The sequence below is a fragment of the Cucurbita pepo genome, chromosome LG02 (assembly GCF_002806865.2).
Source record: "Cucurbita pepo subsp. pepo cultivar mu-cu-16 chromosome LG02, ASM280686v2, whole genome shotgun sequence".
Lineage (NCBI taxonomy): Eukaryota > Viridiplantae > Streptophyta > Magnoliopsida > Cucurbitales > Cucurbitaceae > Cucurbita > Cucurbita pepo.
This window is the reverse complement of record NC_036639.1, coordinates 10390138-10404535: the sequence shown is the minus strand read 5'-3', so window position 1 is coordinate 10404535 and position 14398 is coordinate 10390138. Positions and strand designations below refer to the sequence as shown.

The following is a 14398-nucleotide window of genomic DNA, read 5'->3' as shown; positions in this document are numbered from 1 at the left end:
GGGGAAGCCCAAAACAAAGGGACCAGAGCTTACGCTCAAAGTGGATAATATCATATCATTGTAGAGAGTCGTGTTCGTTTAACAATACTAAGGGTGTATTTTGTTAAAGGGCTCTAGAGAAAGAGTCGGGAGTAGTCCCCATGGGCTCAAATAATTCGATCCACAGATTTGAAGCTTTTCGAATTAAGTTCTTGTTATGTATTTGTATTACTTCCTCATTCAACAATGCATAAAATTTAACAAGGTGGGAGATCGGGTGGAGGAGGAAGAACAGATTGCATCTCCCCTTCGCCATTTTCAACAAGAAAAACCATCGCTAATCCCCAAGCAAGGTGCGAGTCTATATGGCAATGCATCAACCAAGCTCCTGGATTATCAGCGACGAACCGAATCGCAACCCAACCACCGGGCGGCGTTCCAATGGTGTTCCTCAGCGGTGGGTCAACAAGATTAAACCTCGCCGGATCCGTCGCGCTATTGAAATTACCAAAACCCGAACCCACGACATAGAAATGGTAGCCATGGAGATGCATTGGGTGATCTTCCGTTGTGACAATGCTGGTGTCCTGCAGCACGATCTGCACACTCGATCCATATCTTAGCCGGAAAGTTTTGGTCCCTCGACCGGGCTGCCATAGTCCTCTGCTGACATTTCCGGTGTAATCGAATTGCAGGGGCGGAACAGGGGGGAAATCGGTGGTGAAAACGCCGGGAATTCCTTGGTAAAAGGCCTGCATAATGGAATTGGATTTGGGGAAAACGAAGGAGTTGTTGTTGATGCTGGCGGCGAAGCGTGTGCCGTTGGGGCCTTGGCAGCGGGGGCTGTTGGGGTTGGTGCAATTGATGAGGCCTAATCCGACGGTGAAGAGTAAGGATTCGTCGATTTGGGTTGGGACGTTTGCTCTGTTTAAGCTGCGGAGTTGGGCGGTGAAGCGGGTGGAGGTGGGTGTGTCGTTGAAAAAGGGGAGCTGGGCGAGGATGGGCTTTGGTTGTTGTTGGTAATTCTTGTTGTATTGGAGAATGGCAGTGGTGGTGGTGTTGTCGAAGGCGGCGTTCATGGCGGTGTTGTAAGCGGTGGCGGCCATGTAGTAATGGGCTGGAGGTTGGTTGGCTGTGAGGAGGACGTCGGTGGTTTGGCCGGGTCCGATCATGATGACATTTGTTTTGAATGGTTTGGTGTAAGATGCGTCGACGGCGACCACTGTCAATGGGTGGTTGGCGACGGAGAAGAAGAGTTCTTGATTCAGTCCGGAGTTTACGATTCTGAGAAGGATTGTCTCGCCGGAATTCACTCGGATTCTCACCGTCTCTGCAAAATCAAGTTAATTTCAGCTGAGTTGACGTTTTAAGTGGTCAATTTAATCCACAGTCTAGCCGGAATTCGTTCGGTTGACTTTTTAAGTGTTGAAATAAAATAGAACCCCCTCAACCACATAGCTAATAAATATTGTTTGTGTTCGGTTGACTTGTTTGGTTGACTTTTAAGTGTCGAAATTAAAAAGAAGCACTCGGCAACAGCCCAAACTCATTGCTAGTAAATATTGTTGTCTTTAGACTTTCTCGTTTTACACCCTTATAACATTATCTTCCCTAACCGATGTGGGATCTCACAATCCACCCGACTTTGGGGCCAGCATCCTCGTTGGCACTCGTTTCCTCCTTCAATTGTGATATCCCACATTGGTTGGGAGGAGAACAAAACACTCTTTATAAGGGTGTGGAAACCTTCCCATGTATTTTAAAGCTTTGAGGGGAAGCTCGAAAGAGAAAACCAAAAGAGGACATTATCGGCTAGCAGTGGATCTGGGCCGTTACAAATGGTATTAGAGCCAGNAACATTATCGGCTAGCAGTGGATCTGGGCTGTTACAAATGGTATTAGAGCCAGACACCGAACTATTTGCCACCAAGGAGGCTGTTCCCCAAAGGAGACATGGTGTGCCAGTAACGACGCTGGGCCCTACAGAGGGTGGATTTGNGAACTATTTGCTACCAAGGAGGCTGTTCCCCAAAGGAGACACGGTGTGCCAGTAACGACGCTGGGCCCTACAGAGGGTGGATTTGGTAAGGATCCCACATCAATGGGAGAAAGGAAAGAGTTTCGGCGAGGATGCTGNTGGCGAGGATGCTGGGCCCCGAAGGGGGGTGGATTGTGATGTCCCNCGGCGAGGATGCTGGGTCCCGAAGGGGGGTGGATTGTGATGTCCCACATTGGTTGGAGAGCAGAACAAAACACCCTTCATAAGGTGTGGAAACCTTCCCCTGGCAGACACGTTTTAAAGCCTTGAGGGGAAGCCAAAAGAACAATATTTGCTAGCGATGGATCTTGGCCATTACATTAATAGATGAGAGATCCCAAAATTCACTCCCTTTCAGGGTCCAGTGTCATCACTGGTACGAATCCCCAAATTCACTAGCAGACACGTTTTAAAGCCTTGAGGGGAAGCCAAAAGAATAATATTTGCTAGCGATAGATCTTGGCCATTACATTAATAGATGAGAGATCCCAAAATTCANACTTTCAGGTCCAGTGTCATCACTGGTACGAATCCCCAAATTCACTCGCAGACACGTTTTAAAGCCTTGAGGGGAAGCCAAAAGAATAATATTTGCTAGCGATAGATCTTGGCCATTACATTAATAGATGAGAGATCCCAAAATTCACTCCCTTTCAGGGTCCAGTGTCCTCACTGGCACTACCTCGTGTCCACTCCCTTTGAGGCTCTCCAATCGATGTGGGTAACACACCGCCTCGTGTCCACCCTCCTTCACTGGAAAATCGCCCGGTGTTTGGCCCTGATACCATTTGTAACAGCCCGCTCTGATACCATTTGTAATAGCCCAAGCCCACCGCTAGCAGAATCTAGCAGATATTGTCCCCTTTGAGCTTCCCCTCAAAAATTTTAAAACGCTTATGGACAACTTTCCTAAGTGTATTTTGTTCTTCTCTCGATTTCAATTTTATCTATTTGAATTTCATGTTCTCGTCATGAAACATATTTATAAAATTAAGAGCGTTAAACTCTCACCGACCTTTCTTCGAGCAGCTATAGAAATCACCAGGCTGCCCATTGATGGTGTAAGCATCAGACACATTAGGAGCCGCTCCACTCAACAGCGCTTGCCGCAGTACACTCATCGGATCTCTATCAAACCACTCCCCTGTTTTCCACACCCATCAAACAGTCAAAATCTCATCACTAATCCAACCCATAACAACATCAAACAACAATTACCAAGAAGAACAGAAGCCTCTCTTTTAGGCATTAAGAACGGATAATAAGAACCCATCTTGGGATAAATTATGAGCGCGCCATAAACAGTAGCTCGAAGCCATCGGCTATGCGCATGCCACCACAGAGTACCCTCTTGATCTTCAATAGTGAACCTGTAAGTATAGCTACCCCCTGGCTTTATAGAGCATTGCGTTATAAATTCCGGCCCATCCGCCCATGGGTTCCTCAGCTGCTTGATCCCATGCCTAATCATATCAAACCCACAACCAGTTCATTACACGTCTCTGTCAGTAAAAAACAGAGATGGGTTTTGCGTAAGGAATTACCAATGGAGAGAGACATTGTAGCGGACAGCGTTGACCACTTTGATGACCAGAGAATCGCCGTTTCTTACTTCTAAAGTTGGCCCAGGGAACTGCCTGTTCACTGTTATAATGTTATGAACTTTGCACAGCCTCTTCACTGGTTTGCGTTGAACCTGAATTTTGCAGCGAAACAGAGTCAGAAAAACAGAGGAATTGTGAAATTTTTAAGCGAAGATGGAGATTTTGGAAGCTTACGATGAATTCATGGTAGTGAGTTTCTGCAATGGCGAAAGGAATCAAGACCAAGAGGGCTAACAAGAAGCAAGAAGACAAAGATTTTGTCTTTAACAGATGTTCCATTTTCCTCTGTTTTGTTGGTGGTGGAGGAGCTGAGTGAGTGAGGTATTTATAGGCAGAGAAAGCGAGGGAAGAGGGAAGAATGAGCTCAATATAACATAGTACAACACAACAAATTTGTTGGAAAATTAGGTTTGGAGAGTCAACTGGTACACTATGGATTTAAGGTTGTTTTTTTGGTGCAACCATAATGGGGATTTGTTGCACCCACTCCCTCTGTTCTGTTCACTGTGTTCTGTTTCATAAGAACAAATGAAACTAGTGAGATCGAATGAAGAGCTCCGACGAGCTAAGAACGATAACTCCATTGGTATGAAACTAGTGAGATCTTCATTCGAAGAGCTCCGACAAGCTAAGAACGATAACTCTATTGATATGAAACTTGTGAAATCTTTATTCGATGAGCTTCGGTGAGCTAAGAACGATAACTTTATGGGTATGAAACTTTTGAATAAAAGTAAAATAGATGGTACCGTAATACAACCACCGGACTAGAAATAGAGGAGCTGGTTCAAGTTAATTCGATGTCTACTTTGTGAAAATATAAACGAGAACGAGTACACCATTATCTTTAATAAAAAAAACTTAGTTGTAAATTAGTACCTTAGATACTAAATGGATTAAAAGATTAAAAACACTAAAAAAAATAGTTTTTTTTGACTCCTAAGATAGGTGGATTGTTAGATCTCGTTGGAGAGTAAACGAAATCTCTCCCTAATAGACGCGTTTTAAAATTGTGAGGTTGACAACGATACTTAATCGACTAAAATTGACAATATCTACTAACAGTGAGCTTAGTTGTTACTATAGTAACTTTACATTTTAATGAATTATAAAATATTTTTCTCCGGTATAGACGTTTAGGTTAGTTTATTAATTTTTTTTTATTAAGCGTTATTTATAATTAATTTGATTTATAATAAAGTCAGAAGTAGTTAGTGTTGTATTTAAACATCAATCAAGCCACTGATTGGGAAGAGTGTAGTGGTTTGACATTTTGGAATATTTTCAACGGTTGAAATGAATTAGGTCAATGGGATGTCTGTTTTGTCATGATTTGATATCAAATTAGTTGGCCTGCCCATTGACACTATGATTATCTTTATTTTTTTAAAACAAAAAATAATTTAATTTCAAACTTAAATGAATAATTAGATCGATTCGAGGTCGAGAAAAGTTATTACGCAGTACGTTTTAATGCTTAGATCAATGGGTAGATCGAATTGGCGTCGAGAAAAGCTATTGCCCAACACGTTCAATGTGTTAGGAATCACGACTCTCCACAATAGTATGATATTGTCCACTTTGAACATAAGCTCTCATGGCTTTGCTTCGGGTTTCCCCAAAAGGTCTCATTACAATGGAGAGAATATTCCTTAATTATAAACCCATGATCATTACCTAAATTAGCCAATGTGGGACTTTCATCATCCAACACAATGCTTAGATTAATGGGTCGATCGAATTGATGTCGAGAAAAGCTGAGTCATAAGCAGAGTTGGTTGGAAATACATAGTTGAGGGACACGTGTCTCCAGTCTTTTGCAGGTCATATTCGGTCTTCCAACTTGACTTATGGGCCGGCCAATGGGATTTGCTTTTAGTGGGCCCAAGGGTATAGTTGGGCTTGGGAAACACAAGCCCATGGGCTTCTGGATAGTTTTTATTCATCGTTAAATTTAATTATTCTTAAAAGAATTTCAAGGGTAGTTTTGGTGAGTTTGAACTAAATGACGTATAAAATAAAGGTTAACTACCCTTAATCTATTGAAAAGTCAATACTACCCTTAACCGTTAGAAGATCACTAAACGGCACCGTTTTGGAGGTCTGGAGATTTCTGTGAAGGGTGGGTTTCTGTATTTGCCACGTGCTTGTGTTGCTCAGTCTTCTTCTTCCTCGGCTTACCTCTCTCAGCCACGCCGAATGGTGGCGTCCTCAGCTACCGCTCTCTGAAACCCCTTCGGCCTCTCCGCATTTCTCTTGGTAAGTTTTCGAAGATTTTTGTTCTCACCAAACGGTCGAATTGAACCCTAGAGTGTTTATTCGTTTTGTAGATTGCTGAACTGATCAACCTAGTGGTGGTAATTCTTGAATTCTTCTGTTGTTTCACCGGTTTTGTTTTGCGGATTGGATAATATGATGATGGATTCTGAGAACCAGGGCTTTGAAGAAGCCCAGTTGTATTCCTCTCGTGACCAGATGGAAAATTTGGTTGTCAAGGAGCAATTAAGCTCCAAATCTTTCTCTAATTATCGTAGTGCCATGTCCTCGCTCTCAGAAACGCATCATCCTCTGTCCCCGCCGACCATTCTTACACCGGCTGATTCGGATCCCCTGCTTGCTCCGACGATGGATCGGGATCTCCGAAACCCTAAAACGTCCGATCGTTTATTCTCCGAGTCACTTCATTTTTCTGATGTGAATTCTGTTCCGTTTGATGGGAATAATTTTAGTGATGTTAATGGCGTTGAAAGCCCCAGCAAGAGTTCGGAGAGCTCTGGGGGTTTATCCAGATCTTCGTCTTCAAACTCGGAATATATACAAATAACAGTCTCGAATCCTCAGAAAGAGCAAGATGTTTCAAACTCGATAGTGCCTGGTGGTAATTCGTACATAACTTATCTGATCACTACCAGGACTAACATGGCAGAGTTTGGGGGATCAGAATATAGTGTTCGAAGGAGGTTTAAGGATGTGGTGACGCTATCAGAACGATTGGCGGAGTCTTATAGAGGGTTCTTTATACCCCCACGCCCGGATAAGAGTGTGGTGGAAGGCCAAGTGATGCATAAACAAGAATTTGTGGAGCAGAGGAGGATGGCACTGGAGAAGTACTTGAGGAAACTAGCAGGGCATCCAGTGATCAGGAAGAGCGATGAGTTTAAGGTGTTCTTCCAGGTTCAAGGGAGATTGCCACTGCCAACGACAACCGATGTTGCATCTAGGATGCTTGATGGTGCAGTGAAACTCCCGAAGCAGTTGCTCAGTGAGAGCGCAATGGCACCTCAGGAGGTGGTACAGCCTGCAAAAGGTGGAAGGGATTTGTTAAGATTGTTCAAGGAGTTGAAGCAATCTGTGACGAATGACTGGGGAAGTTCAAAGCCTGCAGTCATTGAGGAGGATAAGAAATTCTTGGAAAAGAAAGAAAAGTTGCGTGATTTGGAGCAGCAGCTCAGTGCTGCATCTCAGCAGGTGACATACGTGTTATACTTTATCATTAATTAAACTGCCTTTGAGAATGTGTTTGCTATTTTCTCTTCGTCTTAATTGTGGTAAAACTTATATCAGGCTGAATTATTGGTTAAAGCTCAGCAAGATATGGCAGAAACATTAGGAGAGTTAGGTTTGACCTTGATTAAGTTGACAAAATTTGAACATGAGGAGGCTGTATTCAACTGTCAAAGAGTTCGTGCTGCCGATACGAAAAATGTAGCAACTGCTGCTGTTAAAGCAAGCCGATGCTATCNTGAGGAGGCTGTATTCAACTGTCAAAGAGTTCGTGCTGCCGATACAAAAAATGTAGCAACTGCTGCTGTTAAAGCAAGCCGATGCTATCGGGAACTAAATGCTCAAACTGTGAAACATTTGGTAAATTTTTAATCTTCCTCAAAAATTATATCTGAAATATTGCAATTTGATCAAGTTATTTTGAAAATGGCTTTTAAAGAATAAATTGGGCTGGTTAGTATTGCAGAAGAAGCTCAAACCCACCATACACTCTTCAGTTTATTATTTTCGTATGTGGACTATGAACATCATAGTTGTTCATGTACTGATAGAATAATAGCAGCTAACACAACACTCTTGCATTTCATCATAGTCTTATAATTATTTATTTATATNTCGTATGTGGACTATGAACATCATAGTTGTTCATGTACTGATAGAATAATAGCAGCTAACACACCACTCTTGCATTTCATCATAGTCTTATAATTATTTATTTATATATTTTCAGGATGTTCTTCACGACTATTTGGGGTTAATGCTAGCAGTTCATGGTGCATTCTCAGAACGCTCAAGTGCTTTACTGACTGAGCAAACTCTATTGTCTGACTTGTCCTCTTTGAAATCAAGGGCAGAAAAGCTTGAAGCTGCATCATCTAAAGTATTTGGTGGTGACATAGCAAGGATTCAGAAGTTAGAGCAGTTAAAAGAATCCATAAGAACTACAGAGGATGCTAAAAATGTTGCAATGCGTGAATACGAGCGCATAAAGGTGCCTTCCCATCAAACCTTGTTTCCATTAATATGTTTTTAAACTGTAGTACGTGAGAGTGAGATGTATGTGATGGAAAATTCTCACCTTGGTTTGAATGATCCATTGCTCTTATTATCCAGAGTATTGTTGTATGTTGTAGGATAGGGACTTTTGTTATTATATGTGATCGAGATTAGGGTAAACCCAAAGAGCAAATGACTATGTTACGCTCCCAATTATGAATATTATCAGAGGAGGGGCAAAGGAGTCCATACGTCTTTGACTATTTAGTTAGAGAACATTTTAGAGGGACCACTTAAGGTGTAAGGATTGTGGTAGAATTGAGGGGTTGGGGCATTATTTAGACTGCAGTTTCGACTGTTCCTTTTCTTCTTATGCTTTTTGTGAGTAATTTTTCTTGAGTGAGGCTCATTGGCTGGGAATTCCTTAGGGCGACTGTTCTTTCCTCTGAATATCAATATATATTGTAAGGGAATACCTTACAAATTGACGTCAAAACAATTGCAACTTGGGGATATTTTAGAAAAAATGTCTAAAAAAGGCATCAAGGAACATTTGGAACTTGTGGATTAGGACATGGAAGGGGTGAAAACAGAGTTGGGTCCATTCAAGCGAAAGTGCTATGCATACATGGAGTCAAAGAATCGATGGCATCTTCATCCAAATCCAACTATCGATTATAAGAAGATGTTTGCAACGATAGCCACTTGGATGGCTTGATGGTGACCACGAACAACATCAATCGAAGGTGAGGATAGCTTTGGAAAAAAATAGAAGGAATGAGGAAAATCCGATTAACTTTCAATCCTATGGTCATAGAAAGAAAACCGACTTTCGAGAAGGTGGAGGAGCCAACCAGCAACCAAAGTAAGTTCAATAAAGTCAAGATACCTATTTTTGGAGGGAACGATCCCTATTCATGATTATTTCATGCCGATAGGTATTTTCAAATTCATAAACTAATGGGTCCTGAGAAGATGATTGTGGTGGTTATTAGTTTTGAAGGGGTAGTGTTGAATGGGTATCGAGGGAAAGAGGAGAGAGAGCCATTCATGGATGGATATGACCTGAAATCAACTGTTAGAGAGAGATTCTGGAGAGCAAAGAAGGGTAGCATTTTAGGTTGATTTCTCATTGTGAAGCAAGAATAGATGGTGACAGAATATTGCGACTTATTTGAGTTGTTGATGGCACCATTCCTCCATCTGTCTAATGACATATAAGAAAATACTTTCAAGAACGGACTAGATCCAATGATTAAAGCTGACTTGATGTGTTGGCAGCGTATTGGGGTAGCTAATATGATTAAGACATCACTGGTACTTGAGGATAGAGAACAAGCTACGCTTGAAGCTTTAAGGTCCAATTTGTATGGAGGGAAAAACCCATCTCAAACTCCATAATGCACATGTGTGGAGGGAAAGAGGGCACGAAATCGTCGGATGTTGTTCCCATGTGTATGATTACGTTGTCTAGTAACAATGTTGTAGTGCCATGAAGAGAAGGGTCGATGGAAGGAAAAGCTCATTTCAAACTCCATAATGCACATGTGTGGAGGGAAAGAGGGCACGAAGTTGTCGGACATGGTTCCCATGTGTATGATTACTTTGTCTAGTAACAATGTTGTGGTGCCATGAAGAGAAGGGTTGATGAAGTGGTTGTCTGATGCCAAATTTCAATCAAGGAAGGAGAGGCATTTGTGTTTCTTGTGAGGAAAAATATATTGTTGGGCACAAAGTGAAGACGAAGAAATTGCGAACTATGGTGGTCCTTGTCAATGGGGAAGAGTCAAAATTTATAGAGGAAGGGGGAATACGTGAGGGGGAGGGGACTTTGACACAGGAGGTGATGTCCATGGGAGGGATTGCCAAAATCAACTGGGATGGATGTGATATTAGTAGTGGTGGATCCATTGAGTAAAGCAGCCTACTTTACTGCCTTGAAGCACCCGTTTACAGCCAAGTCAGTAGTTGATGTCTTTATAAGAGAAGTGGTAAGACTCCATGGTTATATTCATTCGATAGTCTCTAATCTTGATAAAATATTTATCAGTCACTTCTGGATAGAGTTATGCCGATTGCAGGGTACCAAATTGTGCCGAAGCGTATATCCTATCATCCTCAATCAGATGGCCAAACTGAAATTGTGAATTTGTGGAAACACGTCTACGTTTCTTCTGTGGGGAAAGGCCAAATCAGCGGTTCACATGGTTAAGCTAGGCAGAATTTAGGTATAATACAACCCTTCATATCTCCATTGGGATCACTCTGTTTCAAGCTGTGTACGACTGTCCACCTCTACCATTACTTTCTTATGTTGAAAGTAAGACTCGAATGCAACCTTAGCTCTAGACGTGTTGAAGAACCATTTAAGAGCTTCATGAGACCAAATGAAAAAGATTGTTGATCGAAAGCATATGGAACTGAGTTTGGAGGTTAGTGATTGGGTGTTCTTAAAAAATTGATCCTATAGACAAGCATTGTTAGCTAAATGTCAGAACGTGAAGTTAACTCCTAAGTACTTTGGGCCTTGTTACGTGGAACAGACGATTTGGGTCCATGGCCTACAAGTTACGGATACCAAAAGAAGCAAATGCCCAACCTCTTTTTCACATCTCACAATTGAAGAAAGTTTGGGGAATTCATCAAGAAGCACTATGACCTGCCATTACTCAATGACGAGTTTGAATGGATTGCTGAGCCCAATCAAGTATCTGCCGTTCACACTAATGACCAGACAGGATTAGAGGAAATTTTAGTTAGCCGGAAAGGGTTACCAAAAGATGAAGCTACTTGGGAAGTTGTCAGCGAAGTTCAGAAGCAATTTTTGAGTTTCAACCCTTGAGGACAAGGTTTTATTGCAGCTGAGAAGTGATGTTAGAACCCCCTTTACGAAATATTATCAGAGAAGGGGCAAGGCTGTCAATACACCTCTGATCAGTTAGTTAGAGAACGTTTTATATAGGGACCACTTAAGGTGGAAGGATTGTGGGAGAATTGAGGGGTGTAGGGCATTTAGACTGTGGTTTCAGTTGTTTCTTTTCTTCTTATGCTTTTCATGAGTAATTTGGCTTGAGTGAGGAAAAAGAGTGTTTACCAGTCCTTTCTAATTGACTGGGAGTATGTATTCCCTTGGGGTAAATGTTCTTTCCTCTAGATAGCACTATATTGGAAGGGAATACCTTTACAGACTAATTCTTGGAGCCCGTAGGAGATTGAATATCTGTTTGGGTCATATTAGATGTCATGACACTGTGCTTTAAGAGTGATGTCAAAAGATATGAAAATGGCTTCACGATCTTTTAGGAAACTTAAAGTAAACTATCATGAGTTGGTCAATAGTCGAAGGAGAAAGGTGTAAATTCAGATGTCTTTGAGGTTGGACTAAACCATGGTAGCTAGCTAAATAGTACATTATCTGCTAGGTACGCTTAAGTTGACTCATGTAATACCACTTTTGGTCAAAGGAGAAAAAATTCGCTCTTAATGATGATGATTCATAGCTGGGAACAAGTTTTACTTTGTTGCTTATCTGATGTGAGATATCAAGCTGTGGGATTTTTTTTTTCCCTTCTTTCCGAACAGCATAATACTTTTTTCAAGGTGTCGGGTCTAGAAGAACCGTCTTCATGTTTGTTCCTGATGCCTTTTCTCATAAATCAATTATTATCATCATGTTGGATATGTTTGTGAGTAAAGGACTGAGAAGAAGGCACTGAATGTTGTACAGATCAACTTACCAAATTCTTGACTCAGTTATCATAATTTGTTAATAAAACAATGCTAATTCTTCTATGCCTTTCTTACTTGCTTGGGTTTCTCAGTCATTTTTTACGCTTAAAATAAGCATGGCCTGATGACAATGTTTGTAATTCAGGAAAACAATAGGAGCGAGCTGGAAAGATTTGACAGAGAGAGACAAGCCGACTTCTTGAGTATGATGAAAGGGTTTGTAACAAATCAGGTACTTACCGTCCCATCTAATAGATGATGCTCAGGTTTTCTTTGTCCATAATTCATTATGTTCTGTATGATTGCATGAACTGATTTTTTACTCACCTTTATCAAGTAATGGAAGTTCAGACTCGTTCAGTAAGAGAAAACTATGCTGTCAAATATTCTTAAAGTACATATTCTTTCATCTTTTTAACTTGGTACTGAAGAATAGCTCTGTAAGTTCACATACGAAGGCTTTTTTAGTTTCCAGGGTCCGATTAGATTAGTCGAAGTGGGGTTTGGATTTCGCGAGAATAAGAACATGAAAAGAGGTAGAATTTGTGACTTCTGTTGGAATTGATATGAATATGTGAACAGAATCGTTCATTAAAAAATAATAATAATAATAATAAAAAAAAAAAACTAGGTGAACAAACCACCTTAAACTAATGATAAAAAAAAGAAATGAGTTCAAATCATGGTCGGCACCCATTTAGTATTTAATTCTTTACGAGTTACTTTGTTAACTAAATGTAGTATAGTTAGACGGCTGTCTCCTGAGATTTGTCAAGGTGCATATAAGTTAGCCTAGACATTCACAAATTTCAAGAAAGAAAGAGTAGTACGTTTTACTATGAAATTCTCTGATTCCTCTTAAGCTAGATTCTATGGTCTTTGTGAAAGATGAAATTATTCATTCATCATCCTCGACAATAAATGTGCAAGTCTTTGTTGAATAGGTCGGATATGCAGAGAAAATGTCGCACGTATGGGCAAAGGTAGCAGAGGAGACGAGAAGGTATTCAAAGGAGAACAATTGAAGTTTTTGTGGCTTAAGAAGATCATTTTTTTCTTTGTTTGTTCTATTTTTGGTCCCACAAGATTCATTTTTCACCCACTTTGTTGATATGATTTTACCATTGTTAAGGTAATAAAACATAAAAGAGGAAGAACACTTGGGGAGGAGGGATTTTTTCAGCATCTCATTCCCCAAGTTGTTGGTGTCCTCACGAAATGAATGATTCACACACTGAGCTGCTGATGAAGTTCATGTGAAAACTGAGGTTTGATGATATATTATTGTAAATTCATCTCTTCTTCTTCTTCTTTGTCTTAATCCTAGAAAGTTGAAACTTCTGAGTTAAGCAGATTCGTTTATTTTGGCCACACATTTTCTTCTGTCGTTCTGTGCAGTTTGAAAACGACAAGTCGTTCTTTTGACCATATCCCAATGCCATTTTCTTGGGTGCCCCAATCAATAATGCCAAACTTTTCCCCCCAACTGCCCCTTAAATATGGGTATTATTTAATTTCAATAAATATCTTTTCTTCCTTTTTTTTTTTGGTCAAATTTCCATTTATCCTTTGCTTTATATTCTACATAGAGAAATGGTCACATATGACCCATTTCTGACCATTCCTAATAATTATTTATTACTTTCACGTTTATTTAATTTTCTATTAAAGTTAATCTAATTAAGAATTAGTACTCTTCAAAAATAGTATTATATTGTCTACTCGAGCAAATTCTCTTACTTATAAACTCAGTGTTCAATAACCCCTTAACTAGAAGTAAAAAGGTAATTTTTTCGGTCTTCTGAACAGTTGATCAATAACCCCTTAACTAGGGGTAAAAAGGTAATTTATCACTAATTTTTAAATAAGATTACTCTCTCTTTTCAGTCTTTTGAACAATTTTACACATTCGACAGCACGTTTGAGGGTTATTATGAGATAATTATATTGAATTATTTATTTTTTTTTTGGGTGAATTGAGTTAATGAATTTATTATTGTATTGATTGAATTGAAAAGGTAAGGTAATGCATAATATAATGATGATGCAGTCTGAAAAAGAACACCAAAAAGTGAAATGGGTTCCTTATTTATTCCCATAGGCATTAGAACTTCCTTCCTTCCTTCCTTCCTTACTTCCTTCCTTTTGAATGTCTCTTTATCTGCCTTTGAATTGTCCTTTCATTTTCTCTCCCCCTTTGATTCTCTCCAACCAACTCTCATTTTTTGTGTACTTCCAACTTTGACCATTCCTCCTCTTCCACTTTACTTCCATCACAAATTTACACATAACTTTATCCTATTCCCTTCCATCCATCAACAACTAAATTAGAACGAATCGATTAATGAAGTTCAAAGATTTATTTTTTTATCAGATAATTACACTAATATCACATTAACTGTGACGTATGAGTAAATGAGAAATACATAAATGAACCAAAACAACATTCGAAGGAGAGTGATCCTGAGGATATGATCATTGATAATAGCTTAAAAGAATGAAAGTTATTACCTTTACCAACAATGTGCACATTCATTTTCGATGGCTC

At 40.1% G+C, this 14398-nt stretch overlaps 2 protein-coding genes across 2 annotated transcripts; one reads left to right on the top strand and one right to left on the bottom strand.

Moving 5' to 3' along the window:
• Positions 1–236: 236 nt before the first annotated feature.
• LOC111789289 (laccase-13-like) lies at positions 237–3900 on the bottom strand. The gene is made up of 5 exons (XM_023670008.1): positions 3796–3900; positions 3562–3713; positions 3236–3480; positions 3033–3161; positions 237–1309 (listed from the first exon to the last, which is right to left on the bottom strand). Exons 1-5 carry the CDS (start codon positions 3898–3900, stop codon positions 237–239), a joined length of 1704 nt encoding a protein of 567 aa, XP_023525776.1.
• Positions 3901–5761: 1861 nt separating this feature from the next.
• On the top strand, positions 5762–13198 carry LOC111788876 (sorting nexin 2A-like). The gene is made up of 6 exons (XM_023669437.1): positions 5762–7089; positions 7186–7281; positions 7372–7485; positions 7856–8116; positions 11996–12082; positions 12795–13198. Exons 1-6 carry the CDS (start codon positions 6034–6036, stop codon positions 12873–12875), a joined length of 1695 nt encoding a protein of 564 aa, XP_023525205.1. The 5' UTR covers positions 5762–6033; the 3' UTR covers positions 12876–13198.
• Positions 13199–14398: the final 1200 nt, after the last annotated feature.